The sequence below is a fragment of the Sarcophilus harrisii genome, chromosome 2 (assembly GCF_902635505.1).
Source record: "Sarcophilus harrisii chromosome 2, mSarHar1.11, whole genome shotgun sequence".
Classification (NCBI taxonomy): Eukaryota; Metazoa; Chordata; class Mammalia; order Dasyuromorphia; family Dasyuridae; genus Sarcophilus; species Sarcophilus harrisii.
The window spans coordinates 420682669-420706717 of record NC_045427.1 but is presented as its reverse complement, the minus strand read 5'-3'; the positions used below and the strand labels follow the sequence as shown (position 1 = coordinate 420706717).

Here is a 24049-nt window from a genome sequence, read left to right as displayed (position 1 = left end):
ACCCTGCTTCCCATTGCCTTTCTCCACAGCAGACCCTGCGGCTGGAGCCCTTAACAGAAGGCGTAGTCTGCAGAGCAGCTGACTCAGTAAGTGCATCAAGGAGCTGTTCCCAAGTCCCACATGGCATGTCTGGGTGCGTGGAGAGGCTGGCAGCCCGGGGGGGAGCTCCACGCTCAGCCAGGCGGTACAGTTACGTGTCTGGCTAGCCCCATGTCCCAATCTGAATCTTACGAGTGCATCTCAGGATTCCCGTGCTTGACTCACAGAATCACATAATTGGAAGGGACTCTCTCTCAAGAGAGGGGAGGCCACAGATGCCATTACCCAACTCCCCTCAGTGGGGGGGTCCGCCAACCGGAGGGCAGGGAGAGCCTGCCCAGCGGGGGAGGGCAAAAGGGCCCACCACTCCAACTTATTCATAACCACAAATGTTCTCTTCAGCGAGGATTCCCTCACACTGTGGGGCTTTGAATCAGGAGTCCTGGCTCTGCCACTAACTTTCTGTTGGATTCTGGGCAAGTGATTGCCCATTCAAATAATTAAACCTTTAATAATCACCACTTGTGTGTCACTTAAAAAACACATAAAATACACGATAATTCTTTTAGCATCCTCCTTCAAAGACTATTATCAGGATCTAATGGAAGAATTGATATAAAAAGACTCTGAGTAATAGAAAGCCCCACTATATAACCACAGCATCCGGGGACTTTGAGGCATTGTGGGGCGCTGGGTTTGGAATCTCAGTCTTTGATGAGATGCTGATTTGCACAAGTGGAGGAAGTTTCCACACCAGAATTCCCTTCCTTCCCCCTATTTCAGTCGATCACTAACCTTGTGTCCTGGATCTTCTGCTTCTTGGGTCCCTCCCTATAGCGGGCACTCTTCTTCATTTCAGGCTGTTCCTAATAAGGCTGAGACTCTGTTTTTAAGCCTCTGTTTCTGTTGGGCCCTCCTGGACACAAGGTCCGAGCCACAAATCTATGATTATAACAAGAACAGTGGGTAGGGCACCAGGAATGGACTCAGAATACACTCCAGACAGACAATAGCTATGTGATTCTGAGCAAGTCACTCCACTTCTGTTTTCTTTAGTCTCCTCAACTGTAAACTGGGATATTAATAACACCTACTTCCCAGGATTGTTGTGAGGATCAGATGAGATAATAATTGTAATGTGCTTAGCACAGTGCCTGGCACAAAGTGGGTGCTATATAAACGTCTCTATAATATATAGAATTTATAGATAATACTATTTATATTAGATATAATTAATATAATATATAACAATAAAATAGTTTTTTATTATTATAGGGTTAATGTCAGAGCCAAACTCAAATCCAATGCTTCTGACCCCCGAATCCAGGGGTTTTGCCACTGCCTCCCATTCTTGCATTCTTTAACTGGCTGTGCTCCCTTATCTCATTCCTGACTAAGGTAGGAGGGAATGGCTCCCTTAAGAGTTATAACTAGGCTAGGGCAATGGGACTTAGTCTCAGGGCACAGAAATGGAGTAAGAGAGGGCACACTTTCTCCCCATGGTAGTCCAGACCGTATGTGGTTCTCTGAGTTCCCCTGTAAACCTGCACTGTTAGGCCCTGCTATCTACCCAGCCCTGGCCTGGCGTTCCTTTCCTAGAGAGCACCCAGCCCCTGTGGGAAGGGGAGGGGGGTTCTCTTCCAGCAGAACTGCACTTCCTGGCTGGAACATCTGATCCTTTCTCCCACCCCTCTCTCCCGTGCTCCCCCCGCCTCACCTTTGCTCTGGTGTTCCGCTTGTTGGCTCAGGCCTCCTGCCAGAGGCTCAGAGGCCCCGGCACCAGGTGGCCCCTCGGGCAGTGGCTCATTTCTCCACAGCGCTTCTCTCTCTCTTGGCAGCAGATCCTGGTGGCGCGGAGGCAGATCTCAGTGACTGGGGAGGCCCTGCAGGACTTCCAGCGGGCCCTCAGCTGCTACACAGATTTTACAAGTGCCCAGAGCAGCTGCCTCCAGTGAGTGTGTGGGGGCACCACTTGAGGCAGTGGTGGGGGCAGAGTCTGGGGAAGCCTGAGCTGGGAGGGTACCTGTCCACCAGGGGTGGTGCTGCCGGGGCGTCGGGCCCCGCAGAGAGTTGATGGCAGAAGGGCCAGCCTCCGGGGGTCCGGCCGCTTGTCTGCCAGTGCATGCATGCTCTGTCCCTTCCAGCGTGTCGGTGCAGCACCTGCGGGACAGAGCCAGCTTCATTCTGTTTGAGTTCTGGAAGGATGAAGCCTCCTGGAAGAGGTAAGCATCCCTCAGGGGCTGGAGATGAGGGGGACCTTCTCCATGCCCCTGGAGCAGTGAGGCACTTGGGAAAGAACGCTGGCTCTGGCTTTCAAGGCCCGGAGTCCAGGCCTACCTCCTGCTGTCTGCATGACCTAACCCTCACTGGGCCTCTATGACTCCGAAGGACTGGCTGTCCTTTGGTATTCCTTATGACTCTAGATTTATGATCCCATGATTCATCTTTTGGGGGTCATGTGTGGAGAGTTTGGGGTCCAATCGGGGGCTGGCAGGAGTAGAGAAAACCACCCACCTGTGTTCTTCCTTACTTTTTCTAAATACCCCGCAGTCACTCCCAGACAAGCTGTTCCAAGGCCTTCCAGAGAGTTCTCATTGACCACCTGCAGACCCCAGAGATCTTGACCACCATGCTTTTTCCTGGTGAGCTCCCCATCTCCCTGACTCCCAGTCCCAGACCTTTGCATGTAACCCAGTATCCCCAGGGCATACATTACACGGAAGGGAATAGTGTAAAATCAGATAGGAGAGGAGCAGGGTGGAAGCAGATGGCAGAGGGCCTTGAATACCAGCATCCGAAGTTTGGTATTTTCTTACAGATTTATAGAAACTTAGAGATAGAAAGGGCTGAGAGATTATCTGAGAGATCATTTTAGTAATAGGGAAACTGAGCGTAGAGGAGGGAATTGTCAAAGTCAGAGGAGATAGCACTAGACCCCGTCTCTTCCACTCCTGCTCCTACCTCCTACGCTCTTACTTTAAGGGGTCTCCCAAAATTACCGAATAGGGAAAAAAGAGAGCAGAGGAAAGGCTCTTAGAGATGTGACAAGAGACCAAAGGAGTGGAGAGGATAGGGAAGAGTTTGGGAGAGAGGTTGTGGTTAGACCCAACAAGACCTTAAGGACGAGGTGCTGGGGTGGAGGGAGAGGGAAGGGTCACAGATGTCCCGATCTCAGGCTCCCTTTGGTTCGTTTCTCTGGGTGGGAGCTCCCTCTTTTCCCAGAATGCTGCCCAGGCTGATTCTAAGCTAACTCTACATTCATCTTCCTTGCGTTTTTTGGCTTGTCACAAAGTGGGCCCTCAGTGAGGTGGGATCTGACGCTAACGTTCCTTTTCCAGCTTCATGGTGGATCATGAATAACTGAATCCTGGTCTTGGGATGAAGGTCTCTTCAGCCCCTCATTGCCGCTTATCCCCAGGAGCCTGAGGACTCAAGATTAGCGACTTGGCTCTGTGTGGTTTGAAAGCTCCGGAGGTGGGGGGAGCCAGGTGTCCGCACAGGGAGGTTTCCCAGCCCGCGCGCTGCCTTTCAGAAGCCCTCCTCCAAGCTGCCCCCAACACCCATCCCACGTGCCCCAGGCCCCAGGCTGCTGAGGGTGGTGGGTTTCCATATGCACAGGCAGATCCCATAGGGTGGGGGGACTTCTCCATGGCGGAGGAAAGCGCAGGGTCAGCTTGGGTCTCAATCTGAGTCGCTTTCTTCCTCTCTGTGGGCCTCAGTTTCCCAGTTTGTAAAATGGGGGGAGGGTTGTATCTGATGATTTCTAAGGTCCTGTGGCTGCTTGACGACCATTTCACTGGGCTTAGAAGGGTGACTGAAGGCCTTGGTGGGGACTGGGTCACCTCATACTGGGCCTGCTGGGGAGTCAGGATACAGGCCTTGCTGTGTAGCATAAGTATCTGTGTGTGTTAAGTGGTGATGGGGAGGGGAGGAACAAGGGCTCTGCCCCATCTCCTCATGGGAAGGAGAGGAGCTCTAATTTGCATGTATTTTGCATATACTTTGCATGTCCGTGTACCACCCACATGCAGCTATCTTTAGGATAAAAGTGACTGCATGAGTAGCAGTAACACCGAGGACTTGAGTCACGGAAGAGGAGCCTGTGATGCTCCCACTTCACCTGCAATAAAGGTTCCTGTGTCACTCCGGTCATCGCTTTCCTTTTCTTCCTCCAGGCTTCATGACTGAGGCACACTTTCACCCTCACCCCCTGATCTTGAGTTCATTCTCTGTAGGGGTCCCAATGCCAGCTTGCAGGGGGGGGGGTTAGAGGCAGGGGCTGGTGTGGAATCTCCCGGCCCCGGGGCTCCAGCCCAGCCGGAGCTTTGTCAGCCAGTCCCTGGGGGAGGCAGCTTCTGTCACCCCTCTGGGGCTGGGCCTGGTGGGGGGCCGGGGTGGGCAGCGCCTCCAGGCGCTCTCCGAGGAATGGCCGCGCTCTGGGGCACACCCTGGCCGTGCACCTGCAGAGCTCGGACCCCCCCACCCCCGGGGACAAACGGGCCCGAGGCAGCTGTGGGTGAGGGACTGGATGCGCCTGAAATGGGGATGGCGATAGCCCCAGGGCCAACAGAGCGGAGGGAGTACTTCCTAATGGGAATGCCTTCTCTCTCCTAGGTGGGCGGGGAGAAAATCTCAGCATCCACAAGAGGGTCTGGGAGAGCAAATTTTAAAAAATGCTCTGTCCAAAATGGTGACAAAAGTTCTGCTTCAGCACAAAGCTGAATGAGATTCCTGAACTGGAAGTCAGGCTCTGAACCCTGTTCTGTCACCCCTGCTAGACCATGGGAGCATCTTGGCAATGAGGGTGTTCAACTCCCAGCAGTAAGGGCCCAGAAAAGGGCTGTATTTGGAGACTAAGAACCTGGGGTGGCATCCTGGTCGTGCCGGAGGTTATTTGTGTGACCTTAAAAAAGTCACCTTAACTCTCTGAGCCTCAGTTTGCTCCTTTATAAAATGGAGTTGGACTTATTCAGTAAGTGTTTACTAATTGCCTTTTATGTTAGTCTTTGCCCTCAAAAAGGCTATTCCACTGGGGCAGAGGGTGTGATAAAATTCAGATTAAGTCTACAATAATAGCTATTATTTACATAGCTTTAAGCTTTGCAAAGATGATCTCATTTAATCCCACAAAATATTTACAAGGTAAAAAGGAAATTTCTGGGGCAGGGGTCCTAGAGACTGCCCGGTGTGGCTCACACTTCTAGGGGGTGTCATGTGAGCTCAGTTTTGAAGGAAGCTGGGGATTTTGAGAGGTAGAGGCGAGGACTCCATGTATGGCTTAGAGCCCGTACCAAGTCCCTGAGAGGGTGGAACATTATGTGTATGAAGGGCACTGGCTGCCTCAGTGTGCAGAGAGGGAGTCCCAGACATCCCGGAAAGGTAGGGAGAGCTTGATTGGGCAGGACTGGAACTGCTTCATGGAGGTAGACCCCCGGTGCTTCTTTGGGCAGGCGAGGGAGACTGTTAGACTTTGGAACCAAAGTTTTTTTTTTGCTTTTGGAAGATCACCTGAAAGGGACCTTTGAGGCCGTCTGGTTCGGCTTCTTGTGGTGCTCCCACTCTGTTTTGGGAGTCCTGTGGACACTAGATCGAAGGACAGGGACTAGATGACCTTCAGTGTGAAGGCCGGATGAAATCCTTTTCAGTTTCAAATGTTATAATCTCCAAGACCTCCTGGTTGTAATGAGTGCCTGTGACCACTAGGGGATGCTCCAACTTGGCCCTGGCCCACTGGGCTCAAAAGAAACAAGAACTCTTTGTTCCTAAGTCCTCAAAGACTCTTCCCGAAGATTCTTCCTCATCCTTGGGGCTGCTCAGGTCTCTAATGTATTTTTTCCTGAGAGGCTGAACAGGATGTAGATTCAAGGGTTCAGATAAATCCCCAGGACGCAGACCCTTTTATTTATTTTATTTTATTATAGGCTATTAAGGGCTCCAGAAGCTTGTTTTTCCCCTTTTCTTCCCTCTCTCCCTCCACAGGTCTGCCTGAATGGTCTATTGCTGCCCTCACTCCATGCCTCCTTGGTCTTCCCTCTGTCTATGTTTAGGATCCTTTCTTCCCAAAGAACGGACTAGGTTGGATGGGTCAGGGAGGGATGGAACCTGTGGGGACCATATGCTTCCTATTGTTCTTACATCTGGAACCAGGGCAGCAGCTCCCTACTCGATCCCTTTATCCTCCCACAAAAATTAAGGATCAGAAGCAAAGTCAGGCTGGAAGATCCACAGAATGAGCCCATTTCCCCTCCTTTCTATGTGGAAGGAACTGGGGGAAAGAGTTAATTCCTGGAGCAGATCTTGCAGATGCAGGAAATCTGTCAAAACAAAAACCCCCAGATTTGTACTTGGACCTCAGTTTGGATTCCCCTCTGATATAGAACCTGTGTGGCTCTTGGATGAATCAACATCTCTGGGCCTGTGTCTCAATCTGGTTTCTGAAGTTCCTTCCAGCTCTCTGGAGATCCTAGGTAGGGAACATCTGTATCACCAGCAGAACTCGGATTATGCAGGGAGAGGGGTCTGAGTGGGGCTTGGAAACCCAGGCCACAATTCCCCTGCTGGCTCATGTAAAGTCACACCATCTGTAAGTTTTCATCTCAACTTCAGCCCTACAGACAGGAAAAGGCCTGAGAATTAAGGAGAGGATGTGGGGGGGAGAAGGAAGAGAAGGTATCCAGATGTTGTCTATTTCTGTCTTCATGCTGGCCAAAGATCAGTTCAGCAGGATGGGATGACTACACTCCTTAAACAAAGATCTCTGCCCTAAAGCTTTCCTTGCCCATGGAGTAAAATTCAGACTCCTCTGCTTGGCATTCAAAGCTCTCCATAGCCTGGCAGCATGCTACCTTTCTGGCCTTTATTAGTCCCCTTTATATAATATTCTCTACTTCAGACACACCGGGTTACTCCCTGCTAGCCCAGCCCCGCCAAGCTCTCCTAACTTGGTGGTCTATTCACATCATTCCCTCTTGGCTTGTTGAATGAATTCCTACCTATCTCAAAGGCCATCTGCATCCAAAAAAGGCTTTCTTGATGTCCCTGGTAAGTAATCACCTTCCTTTGCACGCCCTACCCCACTTTGGACCTCTCTGGAACCTCTGCTTTGACAGTGATACGTTATTATAATAGAGTGGTCCAAAAGTCTCTGGATTTAATAAATTACTAACTTAATTATAGTTATAAACTTAAGTTTGCACCAAATCATGGATACCCTCTATTATGATCTGTATTATTTGTTCCCCCCACTCCCTGACCCATTCAGTCATAAGTTCCATGAAAGCAGGGACTATGTCCTATATTTACATTGTCTCCCATGCCCAGTACAATGTTTTGCACACAGTGAAAATAACTGATATATTTATATGGTGTTTTCATGTTTGTTTGTTTTTTGCTGAGGCAATTGAGGTTAAGTGACTTGCCCAGGGTCACACAGCTAGGAAGTGTTAAGATTTGAACTCAGGTCCTCCTGACTTCAGGGCTGGTGCTTTATCCACTGTGCCATCTAATTGTCCCCCTTATATGGTGTTTATACAAGTTTATAGAGCATGTGGCACATATACAACCCTACCAGGCAGGTACTACTGATATTATTAATTGTCCCCATTTTATAGACAAAGAAACTGAGGCTCAGGGAGAAGTTAAATCACCCTGCCCCCACCCAGTCACAAAGCTGTGTCAGAAGAGGGATTCGAATCTAGTCCGACACCAGGTTTGTGCCAGGCTGTGTGGACCAGTCACCCAGGAGAAAAAAAAGTTGCTGGCTGGGGGAGGGAGAGTGCGTGTGTGAGGCTGTTTGTGCCCCTGCCCGGTGCCAGAGCCTGGCACAGTGTCCTTGGTATCTCCCTGCGGAGCATGACACACTGCTTTCGCCTTCCAGGGCTCCCCTCAGGCCAGCCTGGAGAGGGCGATCACTGGGGCCGGCAAACTTCTCCCCTCCCTTCCCAAAGCAGCCTGGAGCCAGAAAAGGAATATAGCCTTTTATTGACTACTTAAAGTAGAACAAACTAAATACATATTTAACAATTTTGGTTCCTTTATACAAGACATTAAATAAGTTATGCATGGAATTAAGAAACGACAAAAAAAAAAATTGCTATTCAGGTTAAATGGCAAAGAAGATAGAAAACACCCCCTTGTCCTCTCCTCAGTCCTGTGGTTTTCTCCTGCTCAGCTTTTTTGAAGGCCCCAGTGGGGAGCTGCTGGAGCACCCCTCATTTCCATTCTCATCCCGCCTGAGACCCAGAACCCTCCGGTTTCCTCCCCAGAAACTTGGAAGGCCGGGTGCAGACGCCTGGCCGGGGCCCTAGGAGACCCACGCCCTCTCTGCTTCTTTCCACCCCTGACTCGCCTTCCCACGTTTCCCACAGCTATTTGGGGCTTTCACCCAAGGAGAGACAGTCAGACGGACAGACACACACAAGCACACCTATTTGGTTTGAGAAATACATTGCAAAGCAACAGGGCACACGGGGCAGGAGCGGGCCTAGCAAGGGCCTCCTGGAGTAACGGGAGCACTGCCTGTGGGAGCATTGCCTATGGGGAGCACGCTGCTCAGCCTCCCTGCCTCCCCCCCACCTCGTCGGTTTCCTCATCTTTGGAAATGGGCATTTAGGGTAAAGTCTTTGTTTTCACTGAACCAGAGCAAACCTTAGAGGTCATCCCTCACCTGGTGCAGGAACCCCTCCTATGGCATTACAGATGGAAGGTCATCTAGCCAGCTCAAAATACTGCCGGTGGCTGGGAGCTCGCCCCCCAAACAAGGCAGCTTGCTCCGTTCTTGGGCAGCTCCTCAAGGGTTCTTCCCCATAACTTCCACCTACCCCTCCTCCTTCGGGCCTTGGGGCCAAGAGGAAGCCCTCTTAATTTCTCTTCCTTAGTCCAAAGAAGGCATCAATCCCGTGCTACTTCCTACTCCCACCCAAAGCCTTCCCTTTCCTCAGGCTGCACATCCCTGTTCATGGGCTCTCACCATCTGAGAGGCTCTAGTTTGTTCCCAAAGGGAACTATATACTCCCAGTAGGGCCTGATTAGGACAGAGGATGGCATCGCCCTCACTGTGGGCACTGTACTTCTATATATGGAATCCAGGATTGTGCAAGCTTCTTTATCACACACTCTTGGTTCATCCTAAAGCTTCTTGGTTTTTGTTACCCAAATGGCTGTCGGTTTAGACAATTCTCTATTTATGTAATGGATTTTCTGAATTTAAATATCCATGATTTTTCACTGAATTTATGTGAATTTAAATATCCATGATTTTTCACTGAATTTATGTGAATTTAAATATCCAAGATTTTTCACTGATTCTTGTTAAATTTCAACCCTTAGCCTATCCTTTTGAAACATACTGAAAAATCCCTGTATTGGACATTTTTATCCTGCACATTAGCTACCCCTTCCCCAGTTTTTTTGGGCTTCATATTGGATAAACAAGGCCTTTATCAAAGCCACTGATAAAAACGTTGAGAAGGACAGTGTCTGGTGGCCATCACTAGACACTCTTCCCTCGCCACTCGACATTAACCACTAATTCCTTAGTGGAATCCTGGGTCCAATTGTTCAACCAGTTCTGAGACTATTTGACTTATCTCTTATTACCTAGCCCCTGTCTCTCTATAGAGTTACCATGGATACCCTGGGATGGCTTGGCTGAAATCCACTGAGAAATACACATGGCATTGCCAGCTCTCTCATAGGAACGGGCACTAATTACTGGCCAGACAGTCCTGGGGTTCACTGCAAAATACAGAGATTGCCAGTGGAAGCGATCTTGTTACCCTATACTTTACCTCCTTATTCTTTCTCTAATGTTTTACCCAATATAACTTTGAATATACTACTATTACTCCACAGCAACTTCCTTCAGAAAGTAAGATTTTTTGTTTTCTAAGTTTGGTGGGTTAATCATTGCTGGACTTTTAAAAAGTGAGGTAAACCTAACTCAATGAGGCTCCTCATGTGAAACATTTTTTCCCCTCCTCCGTCATCAATTCCTCTTTGGGTTTTAAGTATCACTCTTGTGAGGAGATGTCAGTCCAGGCTTCGGTTGCTCGCTGCGATAGGAGCAAATCTTTGGAACCTTCTTTGTCTTTTGGGTAGGAGACCCTTCTGATCTACTAGATGCTTGCTGTAGCTTGCGCTGACCGGCCTGATGTGTCTGGCAGACAGGATGTGTATGGTGGGGCCTCTTAGGTTACTCACTATGTGCTCCTCTACTGAACCCGTAACACTGGTCACATATGCCAAGATGTGCCCCTGCATGCCCACCCAAGAAACAAGGTTCAGGGATTTGTAAATGGGGAAAGGCTTGTAGGACCAAGGACGTTTCCCTAAGGAGCTCAATGTTTTCCCTCTGTCCCAGCTCCAACCAGGCAGCCGTGGCAGGCTGGCTCTTAGCAATGTGCTTTTCTCTGTTTTCCATGAGATTTTCCTAAAATCGCCTAGGGGTGGAGGAGCTCAGAGGAAATGTTATTTCATTTCTTGCATCAACAGGGCAGTGATGGGAGGGAGAAGGCTTTTAAATAGCAGGATGTAAATCCCTCGAGGGCCAGTAACATTTCCCCCCCATTTTGTCTGTGTGGTCCTAGGCCCTAGTACCTAGGAAACACACTCACTGGATTGGACTGACCGTTTGATAAAGCACCATGTAGCCTGTGGATGGTTAACAAGACAGATGATAGATGTTAAAGTATCTGAAAGCACAGAAGCTGGAGAAATCTTTTTGGACGTGGCACATGCTTCTTTTATATAAAACAAAAACCAAAAACCAAAATAACACCAATAAAACAAAAACCAGAAAACCCCCAAATGTAGGGCCTTGCTTGACTGGCTGGGCAGGACCCATAGCCACCCTGGGCCAGGCCGCATTAATCCCAGCCGGTTTGTTTCACATTCTGCGTGAGGTGAGACTATTCCTGGACTCACAGGCACGTCAGGAAGAAACTCGGGGACCTGGATAAGTATGATCTGGAACACAGTTAATATTCCAATCCATGGAGTGCGGGGCATGAGGGTCTGCAGTTCCTAAACTTGACAGGCATAATTTTGGCCAACATGCTTGGAGAGAGTGGGCTAATGATAAATTCAATTTCTCTCTCTTCTGTCTCTTGTGCTCACTCTTTAAAAAAAAAAAAAGCCATTTCTATAGAAATATAAAAGGGATTCTCTTCCATGCAGTGGATAAGACGTTCTCTGCATAGCCCCAAACAAAGAACAATCAGAATCCATCCTCCTTGTGGTCCCAAACTGCACCTCAGGAGCCAGTGAGAAGCAGGCTCCGGCTCGGACAGGGCAGGGATGACTAACATCCCTTCCTAGAAATGCATTTCATGGCACATTCAGCTCCTCCCTCCCTCCAAGTCCGAGCTGACTCTCCCCTGGGCTCTGGGAGCTGTCGAGAATGCAAAGGGCAGTGGCTTTTCTCCTTGTGGAAGGTCCCGTCAGGCCTGGGATTCCGGACTCCCGCCCAACAGTGTGGCTCAATGATTAAGTAGCTTGTGGGGTCACCTTCTCTCCGGGTGCTCAATCGGGGCTCCTGGGCGGGGTGAGGAAGCTGTGCTGAGGCTGGCAGCTGGAGCGGGTCTCCATCACCAAATGGCTTGGAAGTAAATGCAGCCGGGGCAGGCGGCTTGAGGCTCCTTGCAGAACCGGATCCCTTCCACAGCCTCAAGAGCGCACCGGGAGGCAGGGAAGCTTGGAACCGGGGCACTGAAGGGCAGGGAAGCTGGCAGTCCCAAGGGAAGTGGGCGGCACAATGATCCCCACTGCCGGGCACGGAGGCTGACGGCCTTGGGGGAGGGAGGCCGAGGAAGGCCGGCTCTGGCCAGGGACCTTGGGAGTGGCCATCAGTCATCCCCGGGGCTTGGGACAGGCGGAGAAAGTTGCTGTCCCCGCCCCTGCTGCCCACTCGGGTGGGATCGGGGGTGCCAAGGGTTTGAGGGAGCCTCTATCAGCCGAAACTGCTGCCTTCTCGGGGGCCACCCAGGCCAGTTGTGGGGTAAAGAAGCGACCACAGGGGAGCCGCGAGCGGCCACTCAGAGTCCGTTGGTGTCGATGGCGGTCACCGAGGCAGGGGTCGAGGACCGCGAGGTGGCCGCCGAGCTCTTGTCCAGGGCCGGGCTCAGCCCCCCGTCGGCAGCTTTGGTGGCAGAGACGCGGCCACTGGGGGGGAGGAGTGGCTTGCTCTGGCTGTGGGGCCCCTGGCCGCAGATGCGGTGGTGACGCTCCCAGTCCTTGTGCTGGCAGAAGGAGCCACAGTACCGAGCAATGTTGCAGCCGCTGCAGGTCTCGCTGGCCTTGCGTCCGCAGTTCCAGCAGCTCTGAAAGACAATGGTCCAAGTCAAGGGGGAGCAGACCGAGGCAAAGGCCAAAAACGGGCAGAAAAGGAGAAGATCCCAGGGCCCTTCTTGCTGCCCATGCCGCGGCACTCATGGCTGCTCGAGAAATACTTACTGATGTGGGCCCAGCGGCGGCTGAGCCCCAGAAGAGCTGTGCGTCCCCTCCAACAGGGCCCTGGGGGCCCCAGCATCAGCCGCTTACCTGCCAGACACACTGAGTAACCGCGTGGGCTGGCCCAGGCACCCCAGGGCTCTACCCGAGGATGGGAGCCCCAGGGTGTACAAATGGGGCTTGTCTGTCACAGGAAGGGTAAGCGGGGGAATAAAAATAACGCTTGTCACTTTGAAAATAAGTATGAGCTGAGTGACCCTGGGCCCATCACTTAACCCCAAATGCCTCAGCAAAAAAAAAAGAAAAAGAAAATAGGTGTGAGAATAAGGATGCTGACACAACTTTCCTTAGGGCCCACTCTAATTAAGGGGAAGGGAAAAGCACCATGGGAAGTCACGTCATCTAGTGGACAAAAAACTGGTCTTGGATTCAGAGGGATCAGGCTGGGTCACTTAATATCCAAAGATATCAGTGTTTGTAATGCAGAAGAGGGTGGGTTTTATTTTTTTATTTGTAAAAGACAGACTGAAGTTATTTGGCAGAGTTAATGAAATGCAGAACTTTTAAGATATACAAAACTGCCAGTCTTTATCCAGAGCAGGAGCTGGGACCAACCCAGCAAAGAGATAAAGGGTCTATCTCTCTTTTGGTACCATCCTCGGCCTACGTAGTGCTCCACTGTAGGCTAGTAATACGATGTGGGACTGTCACACCTGTTTCAAGTTGAGTCTCAAGGCTAATGAAACAGGTCTCATGGGGCTGGGAATAAGGGGCTGAATCCCCCTCCCTGTCCTGTGCCCCTTCTCACCCCAAAAAGCCCACCCTGCCAGTGTGACTGGATGAGAATAACCAGGGCAGGGGCCGAAAGCGGGCCCCATCGGGATGATTCCACTTGAAATCTGCCAGGGGAGGGAAGAAGGAGAGGGGGTCCCTATGCAAGGACTTCACTGAGATTTCATTTATATTAGGGACCTCTTGGATGACTAATCTCCCTGACCCAATATAGCCAGCAACAATCTTAGAGCTTAACACTAATGTGTTAAGTGACTAGTCCAGAGTCACGAAGCCAGCATGGGTCAGGAAGGACAGGCACCCCTAGGTCTTCCTTGCTTGAGGACTATAATCTGCCCACTACCATATGGATCATATGGACCATCCCTTACATTCACCTTCTCTTTGTGCTGCCAAGGAGAAATATTTTAATTAAAAAATTTTTTTAATTTAAGCTTTTTATTTACAAAACATATGCATGGGTAATTTTTCAACATTGACCCCTACAAAGCCTTCTGTTCCAAATTTTCCCCTCCTTCTTCCCACCTCCTCCCCTAGATGGCAGGTAGTCCAATACATGTTAAATATGTTAAAGTATATATTAAATACAATATTTGTATACAGAAATAATTTAATGTTGTTGGTTCCTTTGAATATCACAAATTTAAGCCAAAAATTCATTTCATTACTTTTTTTTTCTTTTAAAGTTCTGGGTGATACTTCAACAACAATACTATATGATGACCAGTTCTGATGGACCAGGCCATCCTCAGCAACGAGATCAACCAAATCATTTCCAATGGAGCAGTAATGAACTGAACCAACTATGCCCAGAGAAAGAACTCTGGGAGATGACTAAAAACCATTACATTGAATTCCCAATCCCTATATTTATGCACACCTGCATTTTTGATTTCCTTCACAAGCTAATTGTACAATATTTCAGAGTCTGATTCTTTTTGTACAGCAAAATAACGGTTTGGTCATGTATACTTATTGTGTATCTAATTTATATTTTAATATATTTAACATCTACTGGTCATCCTGCCATCTAAGGGAGGGGGTGGGGGGGTAAGAGGTGAAAAATTGGAACAAGAGGTTTGGCAATTGTTAATGCTGTAAAGTTACCCATGCATATATCCTGTAAATAAAAGGCTATTAAATAAAAAAAAAATAAAATAAAGTTCTGGGTGAGAAAAAAAAAGATGTAACATTCTATACCCAGGTGCTAATTCAGAAAGCTCTTACCTCGGTGGACTCTTCCTGTTCATTTATGACAAGGAACGCATCTTCTGTGGCCTGGCGCTTGGCGTCGGCGATGGTCTGCTCCATGCGGGCTCTCTCTGATGCAATCATCTCAAAGGCTTTCTGCTCGGCCTCCGCCACGGCCTTCTGCACTTCCGACATGGCCTGACGCTTCACCTCATTCACAGCTTCTTCTAGGGAAACACAACGGGATCATTAACTGGCCAGAGAAGCCCGCGGCTGCGCTCCTCTGCTGCCGGCTAAGGGGGAGCGTAAGCAAAGGGACTACATCCAAACCGCCCCGTTTCTGCAAATGCTGCCCTTGGGTTTTAGGCTCACGTTCCAATAGGAAGGCCCGTCCCCCTAGAACTTCTAGAATGGAATATTTGCTCCGTGTAGCATGCGGCACACGGGACTCTTGAGAAATAGTCACTCCCTTCACGGTGCTTGCAGGAAACGTGTCCAACAGAGATCCTGAAGAAGCTGGAAAGCCGGGCTATTAGCCCGGCCACACTGGTGTGTGATGGGAGGGAGCGACATGACCTTGGCTTGACATTGTCTGCGCTGTTAGGAAGGCCTCTCTAGGCTGGCTGGCTCACCAAGGCCTTCCTTTGGGTTAAGGAGAACTAAGGTTTTTGTGGCCAAGTCTATTCCCCAGCCCTTGTGTGAGATGAGCACAAGAGGGTAAAGAGTTCTTCTTATATGCTACCCATTGATCAAGGTCACATTCAGGTCCCCCTTCTTTAGCTTTTCCAGCCCATTTCTCCAGGGCTTTTCCTTCTCTAGAATTTTATCCTATTCAGTTTAGTATTTCATTTTTCACCCTTCAAATGTATTAGTGTGTAAATTCCCTGAAGAGGAGGGACCCAAACTCACAGGAGGACCCGGCCTGGATTCTTAACAGTTACTAGCTGCATGACTGGGCACTTAACCCCAAATGCCTCGCGAAAAAGGGAAAAAACAATGGCGCCGCAGGGATGCCGGGCAGAAGGTCTCCTGATGAGCTGGGGTAGGTAGGACCTACCGGGGGGTCCAGTGAATAGAGTTCTAAACAGGGAGTCAAGAAGACCCAAGCTCAAATCCTGTCTGCACTCACCTAAAAGGAAGGGGCCGGACAGGATGGTCTCTAAAGTCTCTTGTAACTCTGTCAGCCTAGGAGGCTGGGAACCTGGTCAAGGGACCCCAAACTTAATCCACTAGGGATACAGGAGGAATGCAACAGGGTCCTCTTCCCTCCCTGGCTTCAGGGAGTTTAGAATTTGACAAGTAGAAGAACTGGAGAAACAATGAAAAAGTGCATGGTGCTAGAGGAGGCTACCACTCTGGAGGGTGGACAAGGCAGGAGCCAAGGGCTGGAACAGCTGGGAGCTGGGGCTTGCTCCAAGCCATGGACCACTGCAGCAATCCTCGTGGCCAAAATGAGGATTTTTTCCTGTTTAGATCTCCCCAAATGTTCAGTGACTTTGGAGTAAAGCTACCTGGCTTTCAAGGTCCCCATAACCTGGACCACCCATCCTTTTCAGCCTTCTCTTACATTATGTCCTGCCATGTACTCTACCCACCAATTAAACTGGAATACTTTCTTTCCCCTAAATATGTCTTGTCCTGCTTTCTCTTTGCCTTTGCCACGGCTGTCATGTTTAGAACGTCTTCCTTCCTCTTTTTCCTCTGCTGAATTTCTATCCATCTTATAAAGCGATTTCCTTCCGGAAACCTCCCTAATAGTCCTGGTTAAGAACAATCTTCCTCCCAAGATCCCATGTGGAACTTTGCTTGGACAGCTCTAAAGCACTGATCAAATAACATTGTATATTACACTTATCTATCTATGTATCTCTTACCTATGCCGTGAGTTCCCCCAAAACAGAAATACAATTTTATCTAAATTCTGTATATCCCCTGGCATGGGACATAGGACGACATATATAGTAGGTGCTTAGTGAATATTTACTGGATGACTGAATATGACAGGGTAGAGTTGGGAGAGAGAACTCTAGGCAGAGAAAAGCAAAATATGAGCAAAGTCAGAAAGGCAAAAATGAGAAGGCTTTGTGTGTGTGTGTGTGTGTGTGTGTGTGTGTGTGTGTGTGAGACAGAGAATTAGGAGACCATGATCCTGTCTAGAGAGGAGGTAACTAGGGAGCCATTCCATGTTCTTGAGCAGGGAAGTAATATAATAAAAATGCTATTTTTAACAGGATTAACCATACTGAATGAAATAGAAAGAAATATGAGACCAAGAGAAAACTTTTGTGAAGAAGTTTTCAGAGTATATTGAGCTGTATGAACAAGAGAAGAACAACAAAGCAAAGACTCGGGTTTTAGGGTTTTTAAGGAAGGCCTGGGGCTATGGGGTTGGAAGTGGGGTGACTGAGGCAGCACATGACCAGAATACAGAAGTTCAGGCAGTGATTTGGGTCACCGAATGATGGAGAAGTGTGTGGACATAGGAGACTGACTGTTAGAAGGAGTGAGCTAAGGAAACTTTGCTTTGTAGCCCTTTGAGTTCTGGGCAGTGAACTGAGTTAATACCAGGAAACCTGGGCAGGGTGACAAGGGCCGTGTCAAGAAAACCTAAGTGGAGTTCAGTAGTGACAAGGCAAAGCAGGAAATGGCAAGGATGGAAGAAAAATTAAGGTGAAAAAAAAAAAAAAAAGAGAGAGGCAGCATCTGGCACTATGAGAAGATCCTTAACTCTCCTCTGAATGCTGCTGGCTTGATAAATGACCTTGGTTTCTCTTCTGGGTTTATTTCCCCATCCATTAATTGTGAGGTTTAGACGAGATGATCTCTAAGGTCCCGTCCATTCTGTGTTCTATGACTGGCCAACCAAGAACCAGGAAAAGGGAATACAGGAAAAAAATAACCCACGGGACATCAGATAAATCGATACTCATGAGTTTCAGATTGCATGAAGGGCCTCCGGACCAGATGCTTGGCTCCCAAGGCCAGCCAGGGCTGGGAGTCAGCCCCACAATCTTAGATGATTCCAGCAGGGGAGACTTTAATCTACATGATCCAAGGATGGGAAAAATTGATTTACATTTGCAGCCCAGGTCAAATGCTTTCTTCTAAGTAGAATCACTCCACTTGTAGGGAATTCATAAAACCCACAAGCAAACTCACACACTTACCAGCTTTTTTCCAGATCTCTTCAGTGACATAGCCTGTTCCTGACCTACTGCTGAACTCGCGCTGGGAATCTGCAGAGAGAAGGGGAAATAAAGTGGTATCAGAGGGGACCCCCCAACTCCCATCTCCATGCATTGAGGCCCCAAATTCTCTTTCATCTGCATTTTGAAAAAGGCAGGGAGAGAAACAAAGAGAAGAGATGGGGGAGAGACAAGGAGAGGAAGAGAAGAGAAAGAAAAAGAAAGAGGGAGAAAGAGAGGAAAAGGAGAGGAGAAGGTAGAGGAAGAAAGAAGGCAGGAGAAGGAGGAGAAGGAAGAGGAGGAGAGAGAGAGAGAGAGAGAGAGAGAGAAAGAAAAGGATGAGGGGAGGAAATGAGAGGAAACTCCAAACATTTAGAGATTCAGGTCACATCTTAAGTTAGTACTATAAATCTAAATTAATAAAGCTTTGTAAATGAATTTAAGAATTACGTAAATGACAAAAAAACAAATTTATACTAAGATAGCATAAGCGCATAGTAGAAAAAGTGAATGCAAAATTGGTAATCTATGGGCTCAAATCAAATTCTGATTACTTCCTACCTACTTGACCAGAGGCAAGTCACTTATGACATCTCATGATTCTCCGGGAAGAGAGAAATAATAATAGCAAACCCCACTAGAGGCTTTTCTAAGTGAGTGCAGTAGAATGTAGTCCAAAGCACCAGAAGGCCAGGAAATAAGGCTAATGCAGAGGTCGGATCTTTTCCTGTGTGGTTAGAGATGGGCTATAATGTATTTATATTTAAAAATGCCAAAAGGGAACAGCTGGGCTATGTGTGGTATAGGTACTTGATAAGTGTTTGGTGAATTAAAATGAAATGGCTCATCCCTTTGAAAAAAATTCATCTACAAAACTTTAAAGTGGACCAAAACAAGGAGAAACCAAGGGATTATGAATAGAATTCTTCAAAGCCATGCAATTCTGGTCTGTCATTAATGATGGACTAGGGTCTAGAAACTGAGGGTTAACCGTTAGGTATTCCCTTTAGGAACAGGAAGGATGCTATTCTGCAAGATAAGTGGAAAGAAGTTTGGCTTTGGGGTCAGAGGCTCTGGGTTCAAATTCTACTTCTAGTACTTACTGGATGACCTCAGGAAAATCCTTTAAACTCTCTGAGCCTCAGTTTCACTCATTGATCAAATGAAATGGCCTGATTAGATGGACTGAGGTCCCATCCAACTCTAGATCAAAGACCTTAAGATGGAACCAAAGATCCAGAAAGCTCTGAGGAAAAGAGGAAAAGCCTTTAGGACAAAGAGGCAAAGAAGGGGCATTTAGAGAAGGCAACTGGAAGGGATAGAGAGGAAATGTAGCACTGTAATAGTGAACAGAAGCAATGAAGGGCTATGAGACTTTCCGGTCTGGGAGAAGGGGCAAGGGCTCTTGTTCCCACTCTGAGCCCTCAGGATTTTGCTGCTAAAATCATGGGAGCCACTCTCTTCTCTATTGCTCACAGGTGACACTCCACGTGCTGTTACTGGCTCACCCCACATTCATCCTCACCTCACAGGATCTCTCACTGCTTGCATTGTCTGCAGGAAGCCCTTTCTGATCCTGTTTCCCCAACTGTCTTACTCCTATATTTACGTAAATGTGTCTGTGGTCTCCCCCGACAGAACATAAGCTTCTTGAGGACAAGCAATTTCACTTTTTTAAATCTGTTTTCATAGCGCCAAGGACAGCGCCTAGTATATAGTCTGTCAATCATGTTGATTGATAACCATTAGAAACGAAAATTTTCAAAGCCCTGGACAGAGGGAGAAAAGCAGCAGCTGGCACCTTTCGCTAATGAAGGCCATAAGCCAGATGCTATGAATCAGTTTCCCCTAGACCTCTTTTCTTTATGCAACTCTGTGAGCACTTGCCAGAAAGGAATTCAGACTCTAATTAGTCCAAGGTACTTGCCCAAAGCCTTCACTACTAGAGACAGATGTTAAAGGATACTGAAAAAAATGGTAAGGCTAGGGCCCAGGGACTCCAGAAAAGGGACACTGTGGGTGACTGGGACCTTTTATATTTCTCTTTACACTTATTCTTTGTGTGTACATGCACACACACAAAATATTTTATTTTATTTTTAAATTTTTCAATAATATTTTTATTTTTCCAAAGTTACATTTATTTTTTGCATTAGTTTTGTTTGTACAAAGGCTTTTTAATTTGATATAGTCAAAATTTTCTATTTTGTCATCAATAATGATCTCTAGCTCATCTTTGGTCACAAATTTCTTCCTCCACAAGTCTGAGAGGTAAACGTTATCTTATGTTTCTCTAATTTATTTGTAATCTCATTCTTTATGCCTAAATTATGGATCTTATCTTGGTATACGGTGTTAAGTGTGGGTCCATGTCTAGTTTCTGCCATACTAATCTCCAATTTTCCCAGCAGTTTTTGTCAAAAAATGAATTCTTATCCCAAAAGTTAGGATCTTTGGGTTTGTCAAACACTAGATTGCTATATTTATTAACTATTTTGTCCTGTGAACCTAACCTATTCCATTGATCAACTCATCTATTTCTTAGCCAATACCAAATGGTTTTGGTGACTGCTTATAATATAGTTTTAGATCAGGTACAGCTAGACCACCTTCATTTGATTTTTTTTTCATTAAGTCCCTTGAGATTCTCGACCTTTTATTCTTCCATATGAATTTTGTTGTTATTTTTTCTAGATCATTAAAATATTTTCTTGGGAGTTTGATTGGTATAGCACTAAATAAATAGATTAGTTTAGGGAGTATTGCCATCTTTATTATATTCACTCGGCCTATCCAAGAGCACTTAATATTTTTCCGATTATTTAAATCTGACTTTATTTGTGTGGAAAGGTTTTTGTAATTGTGCTCATATAATTCCCAACTTTCCTTTGGGAGATAGATTCCCAAATATTTTATGCTGTCGACAGTTATTTTAAATGGAATTTCTCTTTGTATCTCTTGCTCTTGGATTTTGTTGGTGATGTATAAAAATGCTGAGGATTTAATGTTACATTTATTTTAAAAGCAGCAATCTCATTCATGAGCATTCACAATTCATTGACTCAGAAAGTCAAGTTCCAGATGATACTGAACTGAAATTATTCTTCAGCAGAACTAGGAAAGCTATCAAAGTCATCTGTGGTCTTCAGGAGTGGTTCTTAAGATGCTATTTATTAACGTTTAGATACCCATAGGTGCCAATACAGGTACAGATAACCTCCAACTTATAAATACTATATGCTTTGAAAGTCTATGTAGAAGTCCTTCTCTTTTGTGGTGAAGGCAGGTAGAGCAGCAATGTAGAGGGTCTCTGAACATATTTTCCTGACTGAGAAAAACATACAATGACAAATAGGAAATCTGTGCTGGCTTTCCTCTGAAGCCATTCAACTCTGAAAGTAGCTGAATAATATATTAACCAATAGAACCAGTCTTGAGTTTTGAGATATGGGCAGAAACTCTATGATAAAGAAGAAAATAAAAGATTGAGAAAATGAAATACAAGGTGGAGGAAGGAAAGATAAAACATAGCAGAGAACAAAGGGAGAAGAGGAAACCATATAGGCAAGAAAAAGACTTCTTTTGCCCTTCCCCCACCATCCTCCTGGACACAGAACTGCCCTGTGCAAAATCTCTAGAGTACAGATTTGTCTTTGTCTTCCTCCCACCTATTTCTGTATCCCAGGTAACGAACAGTTAGTTTCTCTAAGTACTGCTTTCCACCCTCACCCCCAAGTGCTCCATTCTCCAAAATTATCTAACTTAGAATTCTCATACTATTTGAATATCCATGTTCTGACTTTACCTAATCTCAGCTAGAAATCAGAAAGAAAGCTGCCTAATTAAAGTGGATTTTTTGTTTTTGTTTGGTGTTCAATCTAAAATTATGGTATTAACAAAATAAATTAAGTAAGCCCCTGATTGAGAATGAGAAGGTACCTCAGCCTGCCACTGGTCCCCTTTACCAATCCTCACAGGATTTCTCATCTACAGATAATCTATTTAGTCTCATTCTTATCTACGAAATAACTCACTCCAAGTCACAAACCCTTGGAACAAGTGCCTGTAATCTAGACCTTTGGGCCTCCACATATGGGGACTGATCTAAATCATCCATAGCAACCACACATCTGCTTTTCCCTCTTAATGACATACAGGTGGACATGGTCACCACTATCATCAGCCAGGAGACAGCTACATAGAGAACTCTTGCTGTCAGTCATCCGAAAAAAAAAATGTGGCAGTCACCAGAAGTTTCACAACATGAAAAAATAAATATAGGGAAAAAAATAAACTGTGGGAAACTCTTGAGGGAAAACATTTTTTAAAAATCTTTATCCATTTGGTAAGGAGGGGATAACTACATAGAGAGGACAAAAATGGGTAAACATGAAATATAGGTCACCGTGCAGTATGCATGGTAGAGCATGCACAGGGCTCAAATACTGCATCAGATATTTATAAACTATGAGCTTGGGTAGGTCACTTACATTCTCTGTGTCTCAGTTTCCTCATCTGTAAATGAAGGATTTTGACCTGATGGGCTTTTGGGGTCTCTTCCATTTCCATCAAATCCCATTTGTTTCCCTGAGATACAGATGTCTCTAACGCTACCGGGCAGTTGAATGGTGTAATGGAAAGAATGCTGGGCCTAGAGTCAGGAGACTCATCTTCCTGAATTCAAATCCAACCTCAGATATTTATTAGCTCTGTGACCCGGAACCAGCTATTTAACCAGCTATTTAACCCTGTTTGCCTCTGTTTCCTCATCAATAAAATGGGCCAGAAAAGGAAATGGCAAAATATACCAGTATCTTTGCCAAGAAAATCCTTAATGAAGTCACACAACAAAGCTATTAGATTTCTATCTATTAAAAAAATTAGATTTCTCAGCTTTAGTTGATACCTTCTTATCATAGGCTGACAGAAGAATTTTAACTTGGTTAAGATTCATGATGAATGCTGCCTGAGCTACTGAGCCATGTTCCTCCCTCCTTGTCACTGGTAGGGGATTGATTCTCCTGCCTCTGCTCTCAAGAAAAACTCAAATTCACAATGAGGTGAGCTTATTTCCTGCACTGACACACTCTGAAGCATGTCCCTGGGTGTAAGAACCAGGAGAGAGAAAAATATTTTACTGATCTTTTATCCTAATACTTTACCAAGACTAGCTTCTTTAAAAGACAAAAATAAAAGGAAAAAAAAAATTTCAAAACAAGAACAACAACAAAACAAACAAAAAGCATTCCCAGATGTGCTAAGTGGAGCCACGGACATCTCTGTAGGTGTGCCCGGCTGCATTTCTTACCATTGCTGAGTGAGTCTGAGCTTCCTGGGCTGTGCTGCCTGGAAATGAGCTCACTCCCGGCTTTCCTGGTCTCTGTATTCTCGCTGCATCGTCTCTTCCAAAAGTTGAGTTCTTCCCGATCGGCTTCCTGGCAGCGCCGCAGGACAGCCATGGAACGTCGGGTTTTCTCTACCATTTCCATGATGCAATTCAGAGCCTGGGAATGAAAGAATGGAGGATAAGTCGGAAATAATCAACAGAAGGAAGGAACTAGAATTCAAGAAATCTGGGAAAGGTTTCCCAAGGACAGTGGAATTTTATCTGAGACTTGAAGGAAGCTAGGGAAGCCAAGAGACAGGTGAGGATGGGGAGAATTCTAGGCACTGAATGCAGCCGGTAAAAATGTCTGGAGGCCAGTTGTCATCTACACTGTGGAGTATACTGAAGGGTGTAAGGGGGAAGAAGAGTAGAAAAAGGAGTAGTGGGTGCAGGTTATTATTTGAATGGTCACTTTTGGTCGGAAGTGATAGGGAGCCAATGAAGTTTATTAAAGAAATGGGGAAGGTATGTGTGTGTGAAAGAGAGAAAGAGGAGCAGGAAGAGAAGAGGAGGAAGAGGAGAGAAAAAAGTGAAAAAAAAAAGAGAGAAGAATGAAAGAAGGAAGGAGAGAGAGAAGAATGGAAGGGAAGAAAGAGAAAAGAGAGAAAAAGGAAAGAGAGAGAAAGAAAGAAGAAAGGAGAAAGAAAGAAAAAGGGAGAGAGAAAGGGAAGGAAAGGATAGGGGAGAATGAAAGGAAACACAAAGGGAGAGAGAGGGGGAGAGAGAGAGAAAAAGTAAAGGTGGGAGGTGAACCAGGAGCTGAGAGAGGGTATTAAGCAAAAAAGAGTGACTGAGTATCAAAAGCTGCAGTGATTCAAGAAGGATGAGGCTTGAGAAAAGGTCATTAGATTTGGCAATTAAGAGATCATTAGTGCCTTCTAACTGAATGATGAAGTCATAAATCAGAGTGTGGAGAGTTAAGAAGGGAGAGGGAAGGAAGAAGGTACCCACTGTAGATGGCCTTTTTAAGAAGATTAGCCACAAAAGGCAGAAGAGAGAGGGAATGAGA

The 24049-nt window shown here is 46.6% G+C and overlaps 2 protein-coding genes across 10 annotated transcripts in view; one reads left to right on the top strand and one right to left on the bottom strand.

Moving 5' to 3' along the window:
* The window catches only part of NECAB3 (N-terminal EF-hand calcium binding protein 3), a 30891-nt gene extending 26705 nt beyond the window's left edge, over positions 1 to 4186 (top strand). Inside the window, exons 9-13 of one of the 4 annotated variants that reach the window (XM_031953857.1) lie at positions 33 to 86; positions 1881 to 1990; positions 2184 to 2261; positions 2590 to 2681; positions 3378 to 4186. In XM_031953857.1, the coding sequence (XP_031809717.1) occupies positions 33 to 86; positions 1881 to 1990; positions 2184 to 2261; positions 2590 to 2681; positions 3378 to 3403 (360 nt within the window). In that variant the 3' untranslated portion in view covers positions 3404 to 4186. Of the gene's footprint in view, positions 1 to 29; positions 87 to 1877; positions 1991 to 2183; positions 2262 to 2589; positions 2682 to 3377 lie in introns of all 4 variants that reach the window. The other 3 variants (XM_031953856.1, XM_031953855.1, XM_031953854.1) reach the window with 3 other exon arrangements.
* A 3816-nt stretch (positions 4187 to 8002) lies between these two features.
* CBFA2T2 (CBFA2/RUNX1 partner transcriptional co-repressor 2) overlaps positions 8003 to 24049 on the bottom strand; it is a 164240-nt gene continuing 148193 nt past the window's right edge. For 5 of the 6 annotated variants that reach the window (XM_031953847.1, XM_031953852.1, XM_031953853.1 and 2 more), the window contains 4 exons: positions 22963 to 23158; positions 17637 to 17705; positions 14506 to 14696; positions 8003 to 12356 (listed from right to left, as the gene is read on the bottom strand). In XM_031953847.1, coding sequence (XP_031809707.1) covers positions 12072 to 12356; positions 14506 to 14696; positions 17637 to 17705; positions 22963 to 23158 — 741 coding nt within the window. In that variant the 3' untranslated portion in view covers positions 8003 to 12071. The remainder of the gene's footprint in view (positions 12357 to 14505; positions 14697 to 17636; positions 17706 to 22962; positions 23159 to 24049) is intronic. The other variant, XM_031953850.1, reaches the window with a different exon arrangement.